The sequence below is a fragment of the Chelonoidis abingdonii genome, chromosome 19, assembly GCF_003597395.2.
Source record: "Chelonoidis abingdonii isolate Lonesome George chromosome 19, CheloAbing_2.0, whole genome shotgun sequence".
Taxonomy (NCBI): Eukaryota; Metazoa; Chordata; order Testudines; family Testudinidae; genus Chelonoidis; species Chelonoidis abingdonii.
In genome coordinates, this window is record NC_133787.1 from 1,602,528 (window position 1) to 1,618,560 (window position 16,033).

At 44.1% G+C, this 16,033-nt stretch overlaps 1 protein-coding gene across 1 annotated transcript in view; it reads left to right on the forward strand.

Annotated features, from left to right (window-relative positions):
- Positions 1-16,033, forward strand: part of GLG1 (golgi glycoprotein 1) — a 206,841-nt gene that overhangs the window by 150,578 nt on the left and 40,230 nt on the right. Inside the window, 10 exon segments of the mRNA XM_075073751.1 lie at positions 2,661-2,782; positions 3,533-3,634; positions 5,463-5,619; positions 7,545-7,682; positions 9,431-9,517; positions 10,504-10,566; positions 11,532-11,645; positions 12,746-12,834; positions 13,751-13,868; positions 15,422-15,514. Coding sequence (XP_074929852.1) covers positions 2,661-2,782; positions 3,533-3,634; positions 5,463-5,619; positions 7,545-7,682; positions 9,431-9,517; positions 10,504-10,566; positions 11,532-11,645; positions 12,746-12,834; positions 13,751-13,868; positions 15,422-15,514 — 1,083 coding nt within the window.

The following is a 16,033-nucleotide window of genomic DNA, read 5'->3' on the forward strand; positions in this document are numbered from 1 at the left end:
CCTGCCAGCTGCTGCCCCCTGTTGCACTGCGTGTATGCCATGGAGCAAAAGGCACTGTGACTCCTTGACACTCTTTTGATCCCAGGGACCGAAGGAAGAAACCCGACCGTAAGAGGGTCAGGTTGTGTTCCCATCTGACTTGAACCAAATGGTTGTCAGGTCCTGTTTTGGTCAGGTTACAGGGCTCTGCCTCAGTAAATACATCTTAAACTAACTCTCCTATGCAGTAGCCCAACAAAGGGCCCTCTGGAGAGGAGCTGTGTTGTAGAGTTGATGACAGAGTCCATAGCTCCTGTCTCAGGACTGTGCTTTAGCCACTAGACCATGTTTTGTCCCCATCTTGTGGCCAGGCTAGTCTGGTCAGAAGTTCAGAATTGATTGTTTTTCCCACTGTCATTAAATACATGTTGAAATGTATCTATCTAATCTATCAGAGGGGTAGCCGTGTTAGTCTGGATCTGTAAAAGCAGCAAAGAATCCTGTGGCGCCTTATAGACTAACAGACGTTTTGGAGCATGAGCTTTCGTGGGTGAATACCCACTTCGTCGGATGCACGACATGGATCCGACGAAGTGGGTATTCACCCACGAAAGCTCATGCTCCAAAACGTCTGTTAGTCTATAAGGCGCCACAGGATTCTTTGCTGCTTTTACATGTTTGAAATGGTTACACTGAAATCTATCTGCCTATTCGAGTTTAAATTCACTGACAGTCACTACGGAAAAGGATAATGGACACAAATCAGATATAAGGAATGGCAATATACAAAAACCTGTAGGAGAGCACTTCAACCTCCCTGGCACCTATAGCAGACGCTAGGTGCCTATCCTGCAGCAAAAAAACTTCAGGACCAGACTGCAAGAAGAAACTGCTGAGCTTCAGTTATTTGCAATTTGAACCCAATCAGCTCTGGACTAAACAAAGACTGGGAATGGCTGCCAATTACAGAACGCAGTTTTCTCCTCCCTTGGTTTCACACCTCTACTGCTAGAGACAGGGCTCACCCTCCCTGACTGAACTAACCTCGTATCTCTCAGCTTGCTTGCTAGCATATCTATACCTGCCCCTGGAATTCCACTACCTGCGTGCATGAAGTGGGTATTCACCCACCGAAAGCTCACGCTCCAAACCTCTGTAGTCCTATAAGGTGCCACAGGATTCTCTGCTGCTTTCACCAAAAATTAGGTAACTTAATTCAGTTTAACCCTTCAACAGACTAAACGGGTGGACTAATGCTTTCTATCCTATGTATCTAAGGCTAGAAGCCCAAATATATATTTTGGCTCTTGGTTTGTATACCACAACTGGAGAGTTTTAAGTTCCATCACTAGTGCCCTACCAATTTCATGGCAGTGAAAAACATGTCACGGACCATGAAATCTGATCTCCCTGAAATCAGCCAGGCTGGGGATGGACAGGATTTGTGCTTCCCCTGCACAGCTGTTATCAGAGGAAGATCAGACCTACCTCCACATGTGCCACCTTCACTTCTGCGCTGCAGCAGCCCCAGAGCTGGGATCTGGACTTCCACCCCTATGGCTCCTGCCCAGGCTTGAGGCACCTGAGCTGGGGGCATGCTGCCGCTGCCTGCAGCTCCTGCCTGGGCTCCGGGCTTCTGCTCATTCGCTCCCTCCCCCGTGGCTCCTGCCGGTGCTTGGGGCTTCCACCTCCTGCCCAGGCTCAGGGACCTGGGCTGAGGGCTCCCAGCCCCTGCAGCTCCAGCCACCACAGCTCCTGCCAGACTCAGGGATTCCCCCCCAGCCTCTCCTGTCTGGGCTTTGGACCCTGGGCTGCGGACTGCCACCCCACGCACCTCCAGCCCAGGCTCAGGGACTTGTGCTTGGGGCTTTCACTTCCCTCAGCTCTTGCCTGAGCTCCAAGCTAGGCTCTGAAGGCAGCACAGAAGTAGGTATAGCAATCCTGCAGCCCGTCTGCAACAGTTGGGACCCCACACAATCAGGACCCCCATGGTTACAACACTGTAAACGTCTGAAATCAACCAATTTTAAGACCCTGTGGCTTTGAAATTGACAGCGTGAACCATGAATTTGGTAGGGCCCTATCCATCATCCAGCAATTAGTGGGTGACCTCTTGCAAATGCCAAAACCCAAATCTTTACTCTAAAAGCCCTTAAAGTGAGATGGGAAATTTCTGCTCTATAAACAAAGCTTTGAGTCAAATATTTATACAGTGTATGCGTGTCCCCCTCCCATCACCATCTACTCGGTTCATTGTTTCCAAACAATAAGCAGAATAGCGCTGGAGAAATCCCAATTCATGGAACCATGGAGTAAGATCTTTTCCTATTTACTGTCCTTGGTTCACTTGAGAATCTATACAGAGGCTTCAGTTGCTATCCAGTTAGAAACTTGATTTTGAGAAATGTTTCAGTGAAAGGTCATTTACTCAGACGCACAGATTTGGGCTTTTTCTTGGGAAAAGGTACAGTATGTAACTGTAATGGGAGTGAGTGAAGAACCTTCCTTCTCTGAAGCATTCTGCACTGTCAGTTGCTAAAATGAGCAACTGTCAAATAGTTGTGGTGCTTATTACAAGGCAGTTAGCGTTGTGGAGTTGCCAGTTAGAAGATAGGAGCACTCTGACATTGATCTCCCATGCTGGCTAAGCTGTTTTCCTGTCTCCAATTCCTCTCTTGCAGCTTCAAACTCTGATTCAAGAGACTGACCCTGGTGCAGATTACCGCATTGACAGAGCTTTGAATGAGGCTTGTGAATCAGTAATACAGACGGCTTGCAAACACATACGATCTGGGGATCCAATGTAAGTAGATTTTTCATAAGTCACGCTGTACTTTACATGTGCCCAGTAGCAACAGTAGAGTTCACTTGAGTAACCAAAATAGATATTAATCAGTCTAAAAATGAAGACTCCCAAGCAATCAAGAGCATGTACCAGCAATTTATATAGCAGCTGGAAGTGGGATCCAATCTGTAAGCAGCTCTTGCTGGAGATCATGCTGAATTTTTTTGTTATAGGACTAGCATGGCATTAACAAGGGTTGTCTAGCTTTATTAGTTGTAGGTTGAACTTGTGTAATTTGGTGTGCTATCTTCTGTTGTTACACACACCTTCAGAATGTCATTTTTCTAATGAGAAATGCAGGGAAAAAGTATCAAAAAGTTTTTTGAAAGATAGGAGAAGGAAAACTGTATTGCAGAGACAACTGCCCTATTTATGCCCTCTTCTGAGCCTGTTTTTATTTATTTATTAAAATATGATGCTTTTGCCTGATTTAACCGTGAACACATTTGAGTCTTGTTCATATACATAGTGGAATTTAACACAGCACACATGGGAGTGTAACTATTTTGATTTATTCCTTTTTTAGGTAGAATGTTTTTTTTTTTTTTTTTTTTTTTTAAAACCCTCTGTGATGTGACTTTCACCTCTTGCCAGCCAAAATTTTTCTATGGAAAGGCAGATCTGCTGCATATAGATGTATGTGGGGGACACACAGCACGGCCTCTCTCCTTTCTCATTTTCTTCTCTCCTGTTTCCTTCTGTTCCCAGGATTCTGTCATGCCTTATGGAGCACTTGTACACTGAGAAGATGGTAGAGGACTGTGAACACAGGCTCTTGGAGCTCCAGTACTTTATTTCTCGTGACTGGAAGTGAGTACTGTAAAACAGAGGGTTTAATTTTTCTCTCTGTTAGCACATCAGCTGTGCCAGATAAGCAACCCCTGTACACCAGCACTGCTTTCTGTTTCTCAGCTGGAGATACTTTATGCCAGCATGTTTATGCCCTGGAGACTTGGCGCCTCATCTCTCTGTCCAGTACCTTGGCAGCCAAATCTGCTGTGGGGCCACCCACCTTTCCTGGTGTTGATGCAGAGCTAGAGATTGAACTTTTCAACCTGTGTGTCTTTATTTAGAGCTCTGAGACTTGAGAGGAGGGAAGGCATGTGCACAGTTTTAAGCAGTTCATTGCCTGCATTTCAGATAAAGATTACTTGCTCAGTGGATGGGAATGATCTTTAGTAGTGATAGGTGGGTATTCTTTTAAAAATATTGCTATTTAGTATAGGGAGGATTCACTATTTCTGTAAGAGGTTTCCTGTTCTTCCATGGAACATGGAATGCTTCCATTCCTGCCTTGTTTCACCCCCAAAATCCTTGTAAACTCTGTCTTTCTGGCCAATACGGACTAGGTGGGATTCACTTTAGAGCATCACTGCCTTTTTATTTGGCCACAGTATCTCCAGTGATGGACACACAGGTTTCATTTCCCTCCTTGCCGTGCCTCCTTTGGCTGGATTTATTGCCTGAGCCACACTTCAGCAAGCCATACTTCCACTCTTGTTGGAACCAAACCACTTGATTAAACTACAGAACTTTTCCTTCTGTTGACTAATGCTTATTTTAACCCTCATGCTGTTTGAACAAAAATCATTCCAACTCAAATCCTAAGTGGACAGATGGTGCCCAGCCTTTCATGTGTATAACCACCATTTCCTTTAGTTGGCTAATGAAGCTGCAGTGTAATTCCCTAGTAGTGCAGGCAGAATGGAAATCTTGCATGATTTTATTTGTCTTATTGCTTCTCAAAAGCAAGTGTTTGCAGAACTGTTTTGTCTACAAATATCCTCCTCCTCCCTGCCCTTCTGAAAATGCCATGAAGGCCTGAGGCTATTTATAAACATCACCACTAAACCTCTCTCCTACTACATTTCCATTCCAGAAGGCTCACAGTACCAACCTCTCATTTTGGTGTAATATAATTAAACATTTCCTCCCAAGAGCAGATTCCATGTGTGCAAAGCGGGGACACTGAGGCTTCACTTCGCCCTGTCACCCCAAATCTGAACTGACTGTGGTTAACTGGAACTCAGTCTGCCTCCTGTAAAACAGACTTATTTCAAAATGGAAATAACGGTACTGGCATTGGAGGTGCTCTTGAGGCAAATCTAGTGTATACTCAGCTTCACTTTATCACCTGGCCCGCTGTCATGGTGCCTCAGGGAGCTGATTTTCTCCAATTTTGTGCGTTGCCAGGCCTGGTCAGCATTGGGATGGGAGATCTTAAGGGAAAGCAGAGGTGCTTCAGGAAGTGATATGGGTGATTCATTCAGTGACTCTTCCTTCTGAGTCAGTACTGGAGCAATCCCCTTACATGTTATGGGAGACTGTGCTGCTGGAGGTGGTCACTTTTGGGAGAAGATATAAAATCAAGATCTGAACTACCTGAAGACACCAGTGATGCCAGAGCATTTGTTGCAAGAATAAGAACTTGATTCCAGATTGTGTTATACAGTCTGCCAGCCTGCTGTTTGTTTGGTTAGAGTTCTCGTGCTTTGCTGTGTTCAGTTTATAGTGAATCTGTCCACTTCATAAGCATTTCTGTGGTTTCTGTATCTAAAAATGTATAAGGCATTTGGTAGGTGTTGGAGTGTGAAAGGTGCTGTGGTAATGATGTTCGCTTCCTTTTTTTCTTCTACAGATTGGATCCAGTCCTTTATCGCAAGTGCCAGGGAGATGCTTCTCGACTCTGTCATACCCATGGCTGGAATGAGACTACTAGTGACCTGATGCCTACAGGGGCTGTCTTTTCCTGTTTGTACAGACATGCCTACCGCACGGAGGAGCAGGGAAGGAGGGTATGCACTCAATATTAACTTTTCAGTCTCTTCAATGGTGATCTGTCGGAGTTGGATGCATGTTCAGTTATCAGTCATGCTGCATTAACAGTCAGTACTACTGAAAACTAGTTAGAAAAGGCAGTTGCAAAGATCCTTACCAGCTGTGTTCCCCCATCGACGTACCTTTAATGACTGTTAGAATTTCAGTGGAAAGAAGAGAAATTTGGTGTCTTACCAGCGGAATTGCCAGCTTGAGGCATTTGTTCAAGGAGTTGCAGCAAAGCTTGAGACCCAAGAGTCCTGTGTTTAAATCTGTGCATAGACGCTTTGTAAAGGCCTCTAGCAAATCATTCGACTGCCATGTGCTCCAGCCACTTAGCTGCCAAATTGCTTTTGTACAAAAAGTCCCTCTGTCATAAAGGCCTGAGTCAGTTCAGAGCAATTTCCTTTGATTTACACAATCTATTAAGAAGCTCTGCGTAGTGACATAAACTATTATTTTAACCCTGGGTAGCAGAAACCATAATGTATTTCCCAGTAAAACTTATGACTAGAACACAGTAAAGATTTGACTTACTGCACTGGTGCTTTCCTCCTTGGATATGTGATTCAGAAACCTTTTACTGTTCTGTGGGTTCTTGTGCTGAGTTTGCTGCCCTCTAGTGTCTTTGTTGGGGGACATAGCCTCTCTTGGAAACATTTCGGTGCTTAAAGTTCCATTTGCTTCTTTGGTGGTTGCACTGTCGGATGCAGTTCCAGTGTGTTTTGGTGGGATTATGCAAAGATCTTGCTTACAAAATGATTCTCTAGAGCCTGATGTAAATTGTCTTATGATGGGGGAGGTCAAATATTGATCAAAAGTTCCTTCCTTGTAGGGAAGGAATCTTTTATTCGGTGGTTTCCAGTTCAGCCTTTTAGTGCCATGAGCTGATCTTCTCATTGCAATGCATTTTACATTAGTACTAACCGCAGGAATTTCAGGTCCACTGCAAATGATCTAGCAGTTATGGGAGAAAAGTTGTTTATACGTGGGGAGCAGGTGTGTCATCTTGCAATTTAGTGTTAATGAAGGACTGATCCCACTGATTAGAGCTGTACTTTGTCCACAAGATTTGGCTATATAAATATCCCACCTGGTATTTACCTAATTTCCAATAAGTGGTGGCCACAGTGTTCTATGTAACTTTCAATACTCCATGCTGTTCCAGGTTTAAAACCTCATATAACTCTGCCAGTGCATCTCACACCTGAGTTGCAGATATCCTGCTTTTTCAGTACTACAGCCCCTCAGTCCTCACCAGCATCACCACCTGCTGTTGCAGTCCTGAACCCTTCCACAATTTGCGCTTCTACTTCAGTCTTGACATCAGCATCCTTGTTATGGTAATACAGGACTCACCTAAAGGAAGTGACAGGACACATGCAAGGATATGAGCCGTCCTTCATAAACTGTCACCACTGAGTTATGAGTGTCTTCAGATTCAGACATAGTCCTCGAGAATAGACAGCCTCTTTTCATATGTAATGCAGCGGTGTCCTGTTTTCCAACTTAGAGACCTATTCTGCTATTTAGTTCCAAAGCCAAGTGAATGTTACCTTCTAGCAAAATGGTCGTTTGCTGAATACTGCATGCCACAAAGACCACAGAACAAAGTATCTATCCCGAGGGGGAAAATGTTCTCCAAGCAATGAGGAAAGCCAGAATTGAGGATACCTTTGGAGCTCAGATCACCTGGCTAGTAGAGGCCAAACTTATTGTGGGGCTGAAGCTCTCCATATGTAGGAGAGAATGATCTGCTCTCACCAGCGGTTAGGAAGAAGAGAAATTTCTTGTTACTTTCCATGGCACATCATTTATCAGTAGCTGAACAAATCAGTTTACTATGTAGTAGGTCAGAGCTGCATATTAGTCCCTTTTAAACAGTTCTCTGTTCCCCATTTAGCTGTCACGAGAGTGCAGAGCAGAAGTACAACGAATCCTTCACCAGCGTGCAATGGATGTGAAACTGGATCCAGCCCTCCAGGACAAGTGTATGATCGACCTGGGAAAATGGTGCAGTGAAAAAACAGAGACAGGGCAGGTACTGTGAATTGCTGTATGGCAGTTACTCCAATTGGAAATGTGTGGGGATGAAGGAAACCCTGTGTTGCTGGCAGATGTTGATTCTTTATGTTCATAGCTTATAGTTTATTAAAATTAGTAAATCCCCAGGCACTTTAATAAATAAAATATATAATAGGCAAAAAGTCATGGGTAGTAATGTGTGTCTGTGAAGAAGAAACTACACAGCTATGGAAGTTGCCTAGTAGAAGGATCTGAATGCTTAATATGAAATGATAGTTAACACTGTGGGCTCTCCTTTGATACAGCAACTATCTTTTTTTCAACTCATATTTGTAATATCCTGTTACGAACTTGACATTTATTTTCCCCATAAACTTTGTCCCATTTCCATTTGGCAAATATTGACATGCTTCCTGTGTTTGAAAAGAGCTGAAATTAACATCTGCTGCTCTTTAACAAGACTCCAACAGATAGTTCTTTCATATTAAATCATTGTGCACTGGCATAGCTCTGGGGGGAGAGCTGTTAATTAGTGTATGCGAAAGAGATCACCTCACTCATTTTTTTAAGTGTTTCTCACTGGTAGGTTTTGGTATCATACGTGCTGGAATTAAGGGTTCTGGAAATGGTGCCATACTCCGTCTTGAAGTGATTTCCTCAGACTGGGTTTACAGTTTGGTTCAATGGCTCTCAGCGCCCCCACTATACAAATTGTTCCAGCCCCCCTGTTTGGTAGTGTGGGATGTTCGTCCCTGTATGAAGGTTACACCTAGCAAACTAAGAGCAAACCATCTGACAGAATATTCCAGCATGTGGTGTTCCATCCTAAGGGCATTCCCAGTCACTGCTGATAGTGCCCATTACTTGATGTATGCCAAAAATTTAAACTACATTTGAAAATTCAGACAGAAGTGCTTACATTTTATGTTCAAAATGTGATTAGTGTTTTTAAAAAACAGTATTGTTCCACTTGAAAATAAGACCAAGTGGACCGAGGCTCATTTTCATCCAGAGATGTTTTCTCTTCAAAGCAGAAAAATGCAAAATATCCAAAGTTCAGAATTGTTCTTGTATTCAAGACCATTTGCATTGAAAACATGAAAATCATGTCTTCTGGCTGGTGAAAAAACCTCAATCAAAATAAACATTTTTCATCATTTTTATCTCATTCATTGGCTGTGGAAGGCAGCTTGATCGAGAACAGTAAAGGGTTTGGGGTTGGAAATTTGAGTCTGCTGCTGTCTCCCCTCGTGCAAATCACTGCTCTTGTGTACCTCATCTTACCCTGTCTGTAAAGCATCAAGGCCAGCGTCCCCATCACTTATGAATTTACTAAGGAACTGAGCAGGGAAGCCACCAAAAGAGCAAGAAACTTGAAACATAAAATGAACATGGAAAATCTTTAAGTATAATCTCATCCCAAATTAAAAACTAAAGAGCAGACTTTCTGAGGAAGGCCATGTGTTGGGTATAGGAAAGGAAAAAGCATGGGGTCCAGAAGTCCTGCAAGACTCCAAGCTGCTTTATAGCTGAGGCCCTTCATCCAGCATAACACCATGTTGCTCTTGCAACCTTGAGTTGAGCTGAACAACTGGAACTTTTCCGAGGCAGTATTTAGTTCTCAGAAAGCATACAGATGTAGGGCCTAGTGAACATTAGGGATCCTTTACTTGCTAAGATGTTGTATGTATCATCATTTGTCTGGCATGGGGCTCTGAATTTTCACTATCTTGTCATATATTAAGATGACTTGTCTCTCTGTAGGAACTTGAATGCCTCCAGGACCATCTTGATGACTTAGTGGTTGATTGCAGAGACATAGTTGGAAATCTTACTGAGTTGGAGTCTGAGGTAAGCAGTTTTCAGCCTGGCGCAAATGGAAGAGTCTGTAACAAAGCATATCCAGCTGCCCTCATACCAATTCTGAGGGGAAAAATACACACACACACCATTTCTGTGGTGGATTCCTAATATATCAACAACCCACCACAGAAATTCAACCATCTTTGAGGTAAAGCAAGTTATCTCATGTCAGTACTGCACAAATTTTTGTAGGGAAATGAAATAACAGCTGGGATATGAGATGGACTGAGTGCAGACACCACAATGAAGGTGGCCAGGGTACTGGGGCTAACATATGTACTCTTGCAGAAGGGAACACGAGATCTGTAATGATCAAAATATGCTCAGGAGCTCAGATTTTGGCCTTCTCTGAAAGCAGTTGCAGCAGCACACAGCACCTGCCTAACGTTTTGCTGGAGGCAATGTTAGGTAATGAGTGGTGGAAAGAGCATCATCAGTGGAGTCGACAGCACCACTTCTTGCAGCAGGCCAGGTTTTCATTGAGTGCCTTTCCATCTAATCATTGGCTCTGTTTTACATCCAAAAAGCTCTCTGCTCTAGGGGCTTTCTCCTTCCCACATTTCCAACGCATTTTGCTGAAAATGGCTACTAATCTCCAGCTGTCTAGGTTTTTATGTGGCACCTATCACTGTAGTATCTCTGGAATGAGTTCCTCCTAGTGAGACTGAGCTGGCTGAATTATCTGAGTGGTAAGGGCTTCTCCAGCTCTGTGGAGAGCTATTCTGCTCCAAGCCCACAACCTGGAAGGCTTTCCCATCATCACCACACACTTGGCTGGAGCATGCAGTGTGACTGCCAATGCCAAAGGGCGAAACTGTCTGGATTTCATCTGAACGAAATACCATAAACTCAGGTGGACAGCTTGATTTGGAGCACAATTTTCAGAACTTTTAATGTATGAGCAGAGCCTTTCCCTTATGGCAGTTTGCTGTGCAGTTGTTACTGAAGCTGAATGTTGCATATCTCTTCTGCAGGATATTCAGATTGAAGCCTTGCTGATGAGAGCATGTGAGCCCATCATTCAGACGTTCTGTCATGTAAGTTCTTCATGATAATCTGGGAATGCTAGGGAAATGAGGACAATGTTGGAAAGGTTAGAATTTCCATTGTTGAAGCATTGTTGGAAGTACCAGACCCAGGCATCAGAATGAATGTTAATATAAATGGGTGCAATTAGTGATGTTTTTATGCCGCATGTTTGTTTTGCCTAAGGATAAAAACCAAGACAACGCCCAAACCCTGTGTGTGGTGCCAGAATTGCAGCCGGGGATATATTATTACTGTGCAATAATTTAATGACCTAGGACTAGGTAACCATTTTCAGCCTATGTGTGTGTATAGGGGTGTCATAAATACACAGCTCTGAGCTGTAGTCAGATTGTTCACAGAACTAAAAAACAAGCAAGGCAGATGAATTGTATATCCAATAGCCAGCAGAATCCCAAGACTCTTAATTCCATCCAGGGCTTCTGCTATTATCATACTCCCTGTCACAGGAGTTAGGACTGTTAGATGAAATTGACCTGTAATTCAAAATATTACTGTTTATGTTAGGTCAGAACCCCAGTTGCACAGCAGCAGACTCCCCAGTGGCTCGCTCCCTTCCCTACACTCTTGCAGCCTCTCATCTTTACTGCATCACTCTGTGGTATTGATTAGTCACACTTTATGATAAGCAGGTAGCTTCACATCTGTTGGTCACAAAGTTCTTATCATGGATGTCAGTGTTGGCTGGATATGTGTGTGTGTGTGTGCTCACGCTGCGTTGAGAGCACTCCACTCTCAGACATGTGACTAAGTATCTACAGAGGGATTAATGTTAATTAATCCACACAGGGTCACATAATGAGCTCAAGTTCAAAGTAGAGAACAGTGCTGTTAATTTCACTGCCTTGAATTCTTATTGGCGGTCATGTCATTTGATTGGTTGATTTATAAAAAGCATGGCGGAATGGGAATGTTTTCAAGAGGGTAACAGCCTGTCCCTCCTTCCTTCCTTCAGGAGATGGCAGATAACCAGATAGACTCTGGGGACTTGATGGAATGTTTGATTCAGAACAAGCACCAGAAAGAGATGAATGAGAAGTGCGCCATTGGAGTCACTCACTTTCAGCTGGTGAGCAAATACTTGCCTCCACGCACCATATTCATTGTAACATCTCACTTTGTCCAGGGAGAAGTGGGTAGGAGACTTCTGATCATGCTCCTCTTCATGATCCAAGACCCAGTACAGCTCTTGGGAATTCACTTCATAAGTCTGATCCCTTATTTCATGTCACTATTTGTACATCTAGTCATAAACTTTCACTTTTGAATGTTAGCTCTAATTCCGTTGATGCCCCTTCCCTGTCTCTGTTCGAGGCAGGGCCCAGTGCATTCTGCAGCACAGTTGGAACAAATTCTATGGTAATATTAATTATTAAATATTAAGGCTACAATGTAGTCGCGGAATCTGTGACTTCCAGCGACCTCTGTGACTTCAGCCTGCGTCAGTCAGGAGCTTCAGGCTCCCCCACCATGTGTGGGGGCCTGGAGCTGCAGGTTACCCCCTCCACCTCTGGTGGCTCCCACAGCTCCTGGGTGGTGGTGGGGGAGCGGGGGACCCCTTAGAGCTCCCAGTCACGGCAGGCCCCTGGAACTGTGGGTGGCAGGAGTACCCCACAGCCTCTGCGCAGCTGCCCTACTTCAGGCGGTGTGGAGACCTGCTGATCCCCATTTTGTCAGCGATATTTTTAGTAAAAGAAAAATTAATGGAAGTTGTGACCTGTCTGTGACTTCCGTGGATTTTTCTTTTTTGCCCATGCCCTGTCCATGACTTTTACTAAAAAATATTCCTGACAAAATCTTAGCCTTAGTGATGAGTAGTCAACAGGGGCAGCTGCCCCAGGAAAGCTCGAGCCTGCCACAGATCTTGTTAGGCAAATTATGAGGTTGCTCTTCGAAGCCTGTCACTCCTTGAGACTCATTCGGTAGTGAGGATGTCTTGAGATTGTGGCTAACATTGTTTGAGGCATGGGAGTAGGGGTGAAGAGGAGAAATTGGCCAGAGGGGGCTCATGCTTCTGGCCAGTGGAATTGCATCAGGTACATAACGTATTGATTCTATCTGAATAGAGCATGGCAATTCAGGTGCTATGGAATATGCTGTTTCAAGCAAGCCTAGTGTCTCATCTTATTTTGATATTCTCCTTTTAATGTCTGCTTCTTTTTCACTTAGGTTCAAATGAAGGATTTCAGATTCTCATACAAATTTAAAATGGCTTGCAAGGAGGATGTGCTGAAACTTTGCCCCAACATCAAAAAGAAGTATGTAGCAAATGAGTGACTAGAAGCATGTAATGAAGTTCTCTAACAACATTCCTTTGCCTCTGTCATCAGAAGTGTTAGCCTGCCCCAGTGAAAATCGCTGTTTCTGTTAAGCTCTGCTTGACTGTATGCAGCAAACATTTACAATGGAGGAGGTTCCTCTTTAGGAAAATACTACTTCTGCCTTAGTTGCAAATTTCAAATTTTGCTGTTCTCTTCAATGGCCATAAGAATAGGCAGACACCCCAGAATTTTAAAGCACTTCTGTTATCCATTGTCTTGTGCTACTCCTGTGATGTAGGAGAAAATGTTGATTAGCTGATGAAGGAAGAAGCTCCACAAATCTTCAGCAGGTTTGTTCTCTTCAAAAGAAAAAAATTTTAATGTCCTAATATGATCTACAAACAATTGATGATAAAAATGTGAATTGGAACACAAGCTCAGGCTTACTCTTGCTTTATGGAGCTTATGGTAGGTGACGTAGTCACTCATCCTCTAGTGCTCATGTGCTTACTTTGGAGACCATACCCCTGACATTGAGAGTGAGATTTTCAAAAGCACCTACTTGATTTGGGAGCACAAGTCCCAGGTTTTCAGTGGGATTTTACACAAGTCTCCCTGTGCCTGCATTTATAGTGTCCAGTACAGAACCAAGCTGCTGAGTCTGGATTTGGGATTAGAAATCCTCAAATTGTCTATTTTAATCTTCAGTCCAATTATACTCTCATCTGATTGTGCCTGGGCTAGATCAAATGCACAAGCACTTTATGCTGACATGGCATTCCTGAGCGTCCTGGGTTACTAAGTTACTTTGCTTCTTGGTGACATGGTGTCCTAACGCTAGCCCTTTGGCCTGGTGTACAGGGCCAAGGAATGGGTTGGCATGATAAATAGGGACCCGTTTCCTTTTCTGCAGGGTGGACGTGGTGATCTGTCTAAGCACTACGGTGCGCAATGACACACTGCAGGACGCCAGGGAGCAGCGAGTGTCTCTGAAGTGCCGCAAACAGCTGCGCGTCGAGGAGCTAGAGATGGTAAGTATGCATGAGGCTCTTGGCCATCTATTTTCCAATAATAGTTTCCCCTCTTGCATACTTTGGAAAATGATTAAGCTCATGAGATATATCTACCTTCTACTGGAAGAGGTAAAAGGGACAACTTTTAAAGCAACACATCAAAAAGCCAGTTGCCTTTCAGACTCTCAGTGATGATGTAGTGTTCTGATGCCGGCTGCCTGAACGTAGCTCTTAATACTCAGCAGCTGGATGGCAGTACACAATCACTGACTTCCCCTAGCCCCCATGAGGAAAGTATGAGCCATATTTTACACGTGAGGAAGTTGAGGCTCAGAGATGAAGTGACTTGTCCAAGGCCACTCAGTGAGTCAGTGGCTCAGCAAGGATTAAAACCTGTTTTTCTCTAGATGAGGCTACCTCCTCCTTCTCTGGCATTGGTAGTATTTACAGTAATAGAGCCTCAAGACTTTTCCCCCTGCATTATTTTGTGTAAATGGTGAAGTTCTGTCTGACCATCCCCAGCACCCTCAGAGGCAGCTCAGTCTGTGGCTCAGGGACAGTGAATGTCTTGCATCACTGAGCAGCGCCTTCAATTAAAGAGCACAGCAGGATGGGTTCCCATCAGTGTTGTGGCCTTTAATCTTCAATCAGAAGGATGTTGGCTGGCTTGGACCCTGGTGTGGAGGGAAAGGGAGGAATCTTCACTGTTATGGAGGAACCCTGCATCTAGAGGGAGATAGGAATCCCCACTCAGTGTTAGTATTCTATGTGACCTCAGTTCAAATGCAGAACAGTTGGTTCAGTACAGCAGTGTAAAATAGAATTTCACTCTAAGGCTGTGTCTACACTGCCACTTTCAGCACTAAAACTTCAGTCACTCAGGGCTGTGAAAAAACATCCTCTAAGCGACAGAAGTGTTAGCACTGAAAAGCGCCAGTGGAGACAGTGCTTCGTGGCTCCCGGCGATAAAGGTACCACCCCTCGTTCGGGGTAGTTATTTTTAATCTCCAGGAGAGCTCTCCCCGGCGATAAAGCATGACTCCACTGCCCATGTCACGGCGCTGCCGTGGCCGCACTGTAACGTGGGCAGTTGTAGACATACCCTAAAACCCACAACCAGCTGTAAGACATGACCATGTCTTGATCTGCTACATGGATTTGCAAAACTGATTATTCACTGGCTTTTACCACTTGCCCCGACCAGGATAATTCAGACATAAGATTAGGTAAGCATGAAAATGAAGCTGGTGAATATACATACATGACAGATGCCTGTGACTGGAACAAGAGAGCCAGATATTGTCAGTCTTGCAAGGAAAGGTAGCCAGTGAAAAGTACCCAGAGTGGGATATGCATCCAAAATAGAACCTGGACATGTGACAACTCAGTGACCTTTTCAGCACTGATCATTCTTACCCACTGGATCCGCACTGAAGACTTCTCTTTTGTGATACTTCAGTGCCTCCTTTGTCTGCTGTTGTGAATATACTGTAGTTCCTGGATAAAACACTAATTGACTTTTTGCTTGAGTCGGCTAACTGCTTGTTTTCCTGGGTCTACTTATCTTATAGACGGAGGATATTCGACTGGAACCAGAGCTGTATGAGGCTTGTAAGAATGACATCAAGAACAATTGCCCGAATGTGCCCTTTGGCAATGCACAGGTGATGGGCCTTTTAACTATTTCCATGTCAGTTTTTCACTGCACATAGCCTATTTTTGAAGAATGTCCTTGTCTTACCAAGCACACAGCATTAGACTTGCATTTTGGAGTATTTTCCAACTGTTGTGAAGATTGGAACATTTCAGTGTCCAGCTCTTTCTGCATAACATCAGAGCACAATGTGGCAGTTGGTTTATCCCTTTGTACCGAGGCAAAGTTAGCAATTTGTAAATCTAGTTGTCATGGTATAATTCCCCACTCTGAACCTTAGCGTTCAAAAAATGGGGTACCAACATGAATTCCTCTAAGCTTAATTACCAGCTTAGAACCTGTAGCGCTGCCACCAACCAGGAATTCCAGTGCCTGGTACACTCTAGTCCCCCCAAAACTTTGCCCGGGGAACCCCAAGACCCAGATCCTCTGGATCTTAGCACAAGGAAAGTAAACCCTTTCCCCCACCGTTGCCTCTCCCAGACTTCCCCTCCCTGGGTTACCCTGGAAGATCACTGTAATTCAAACT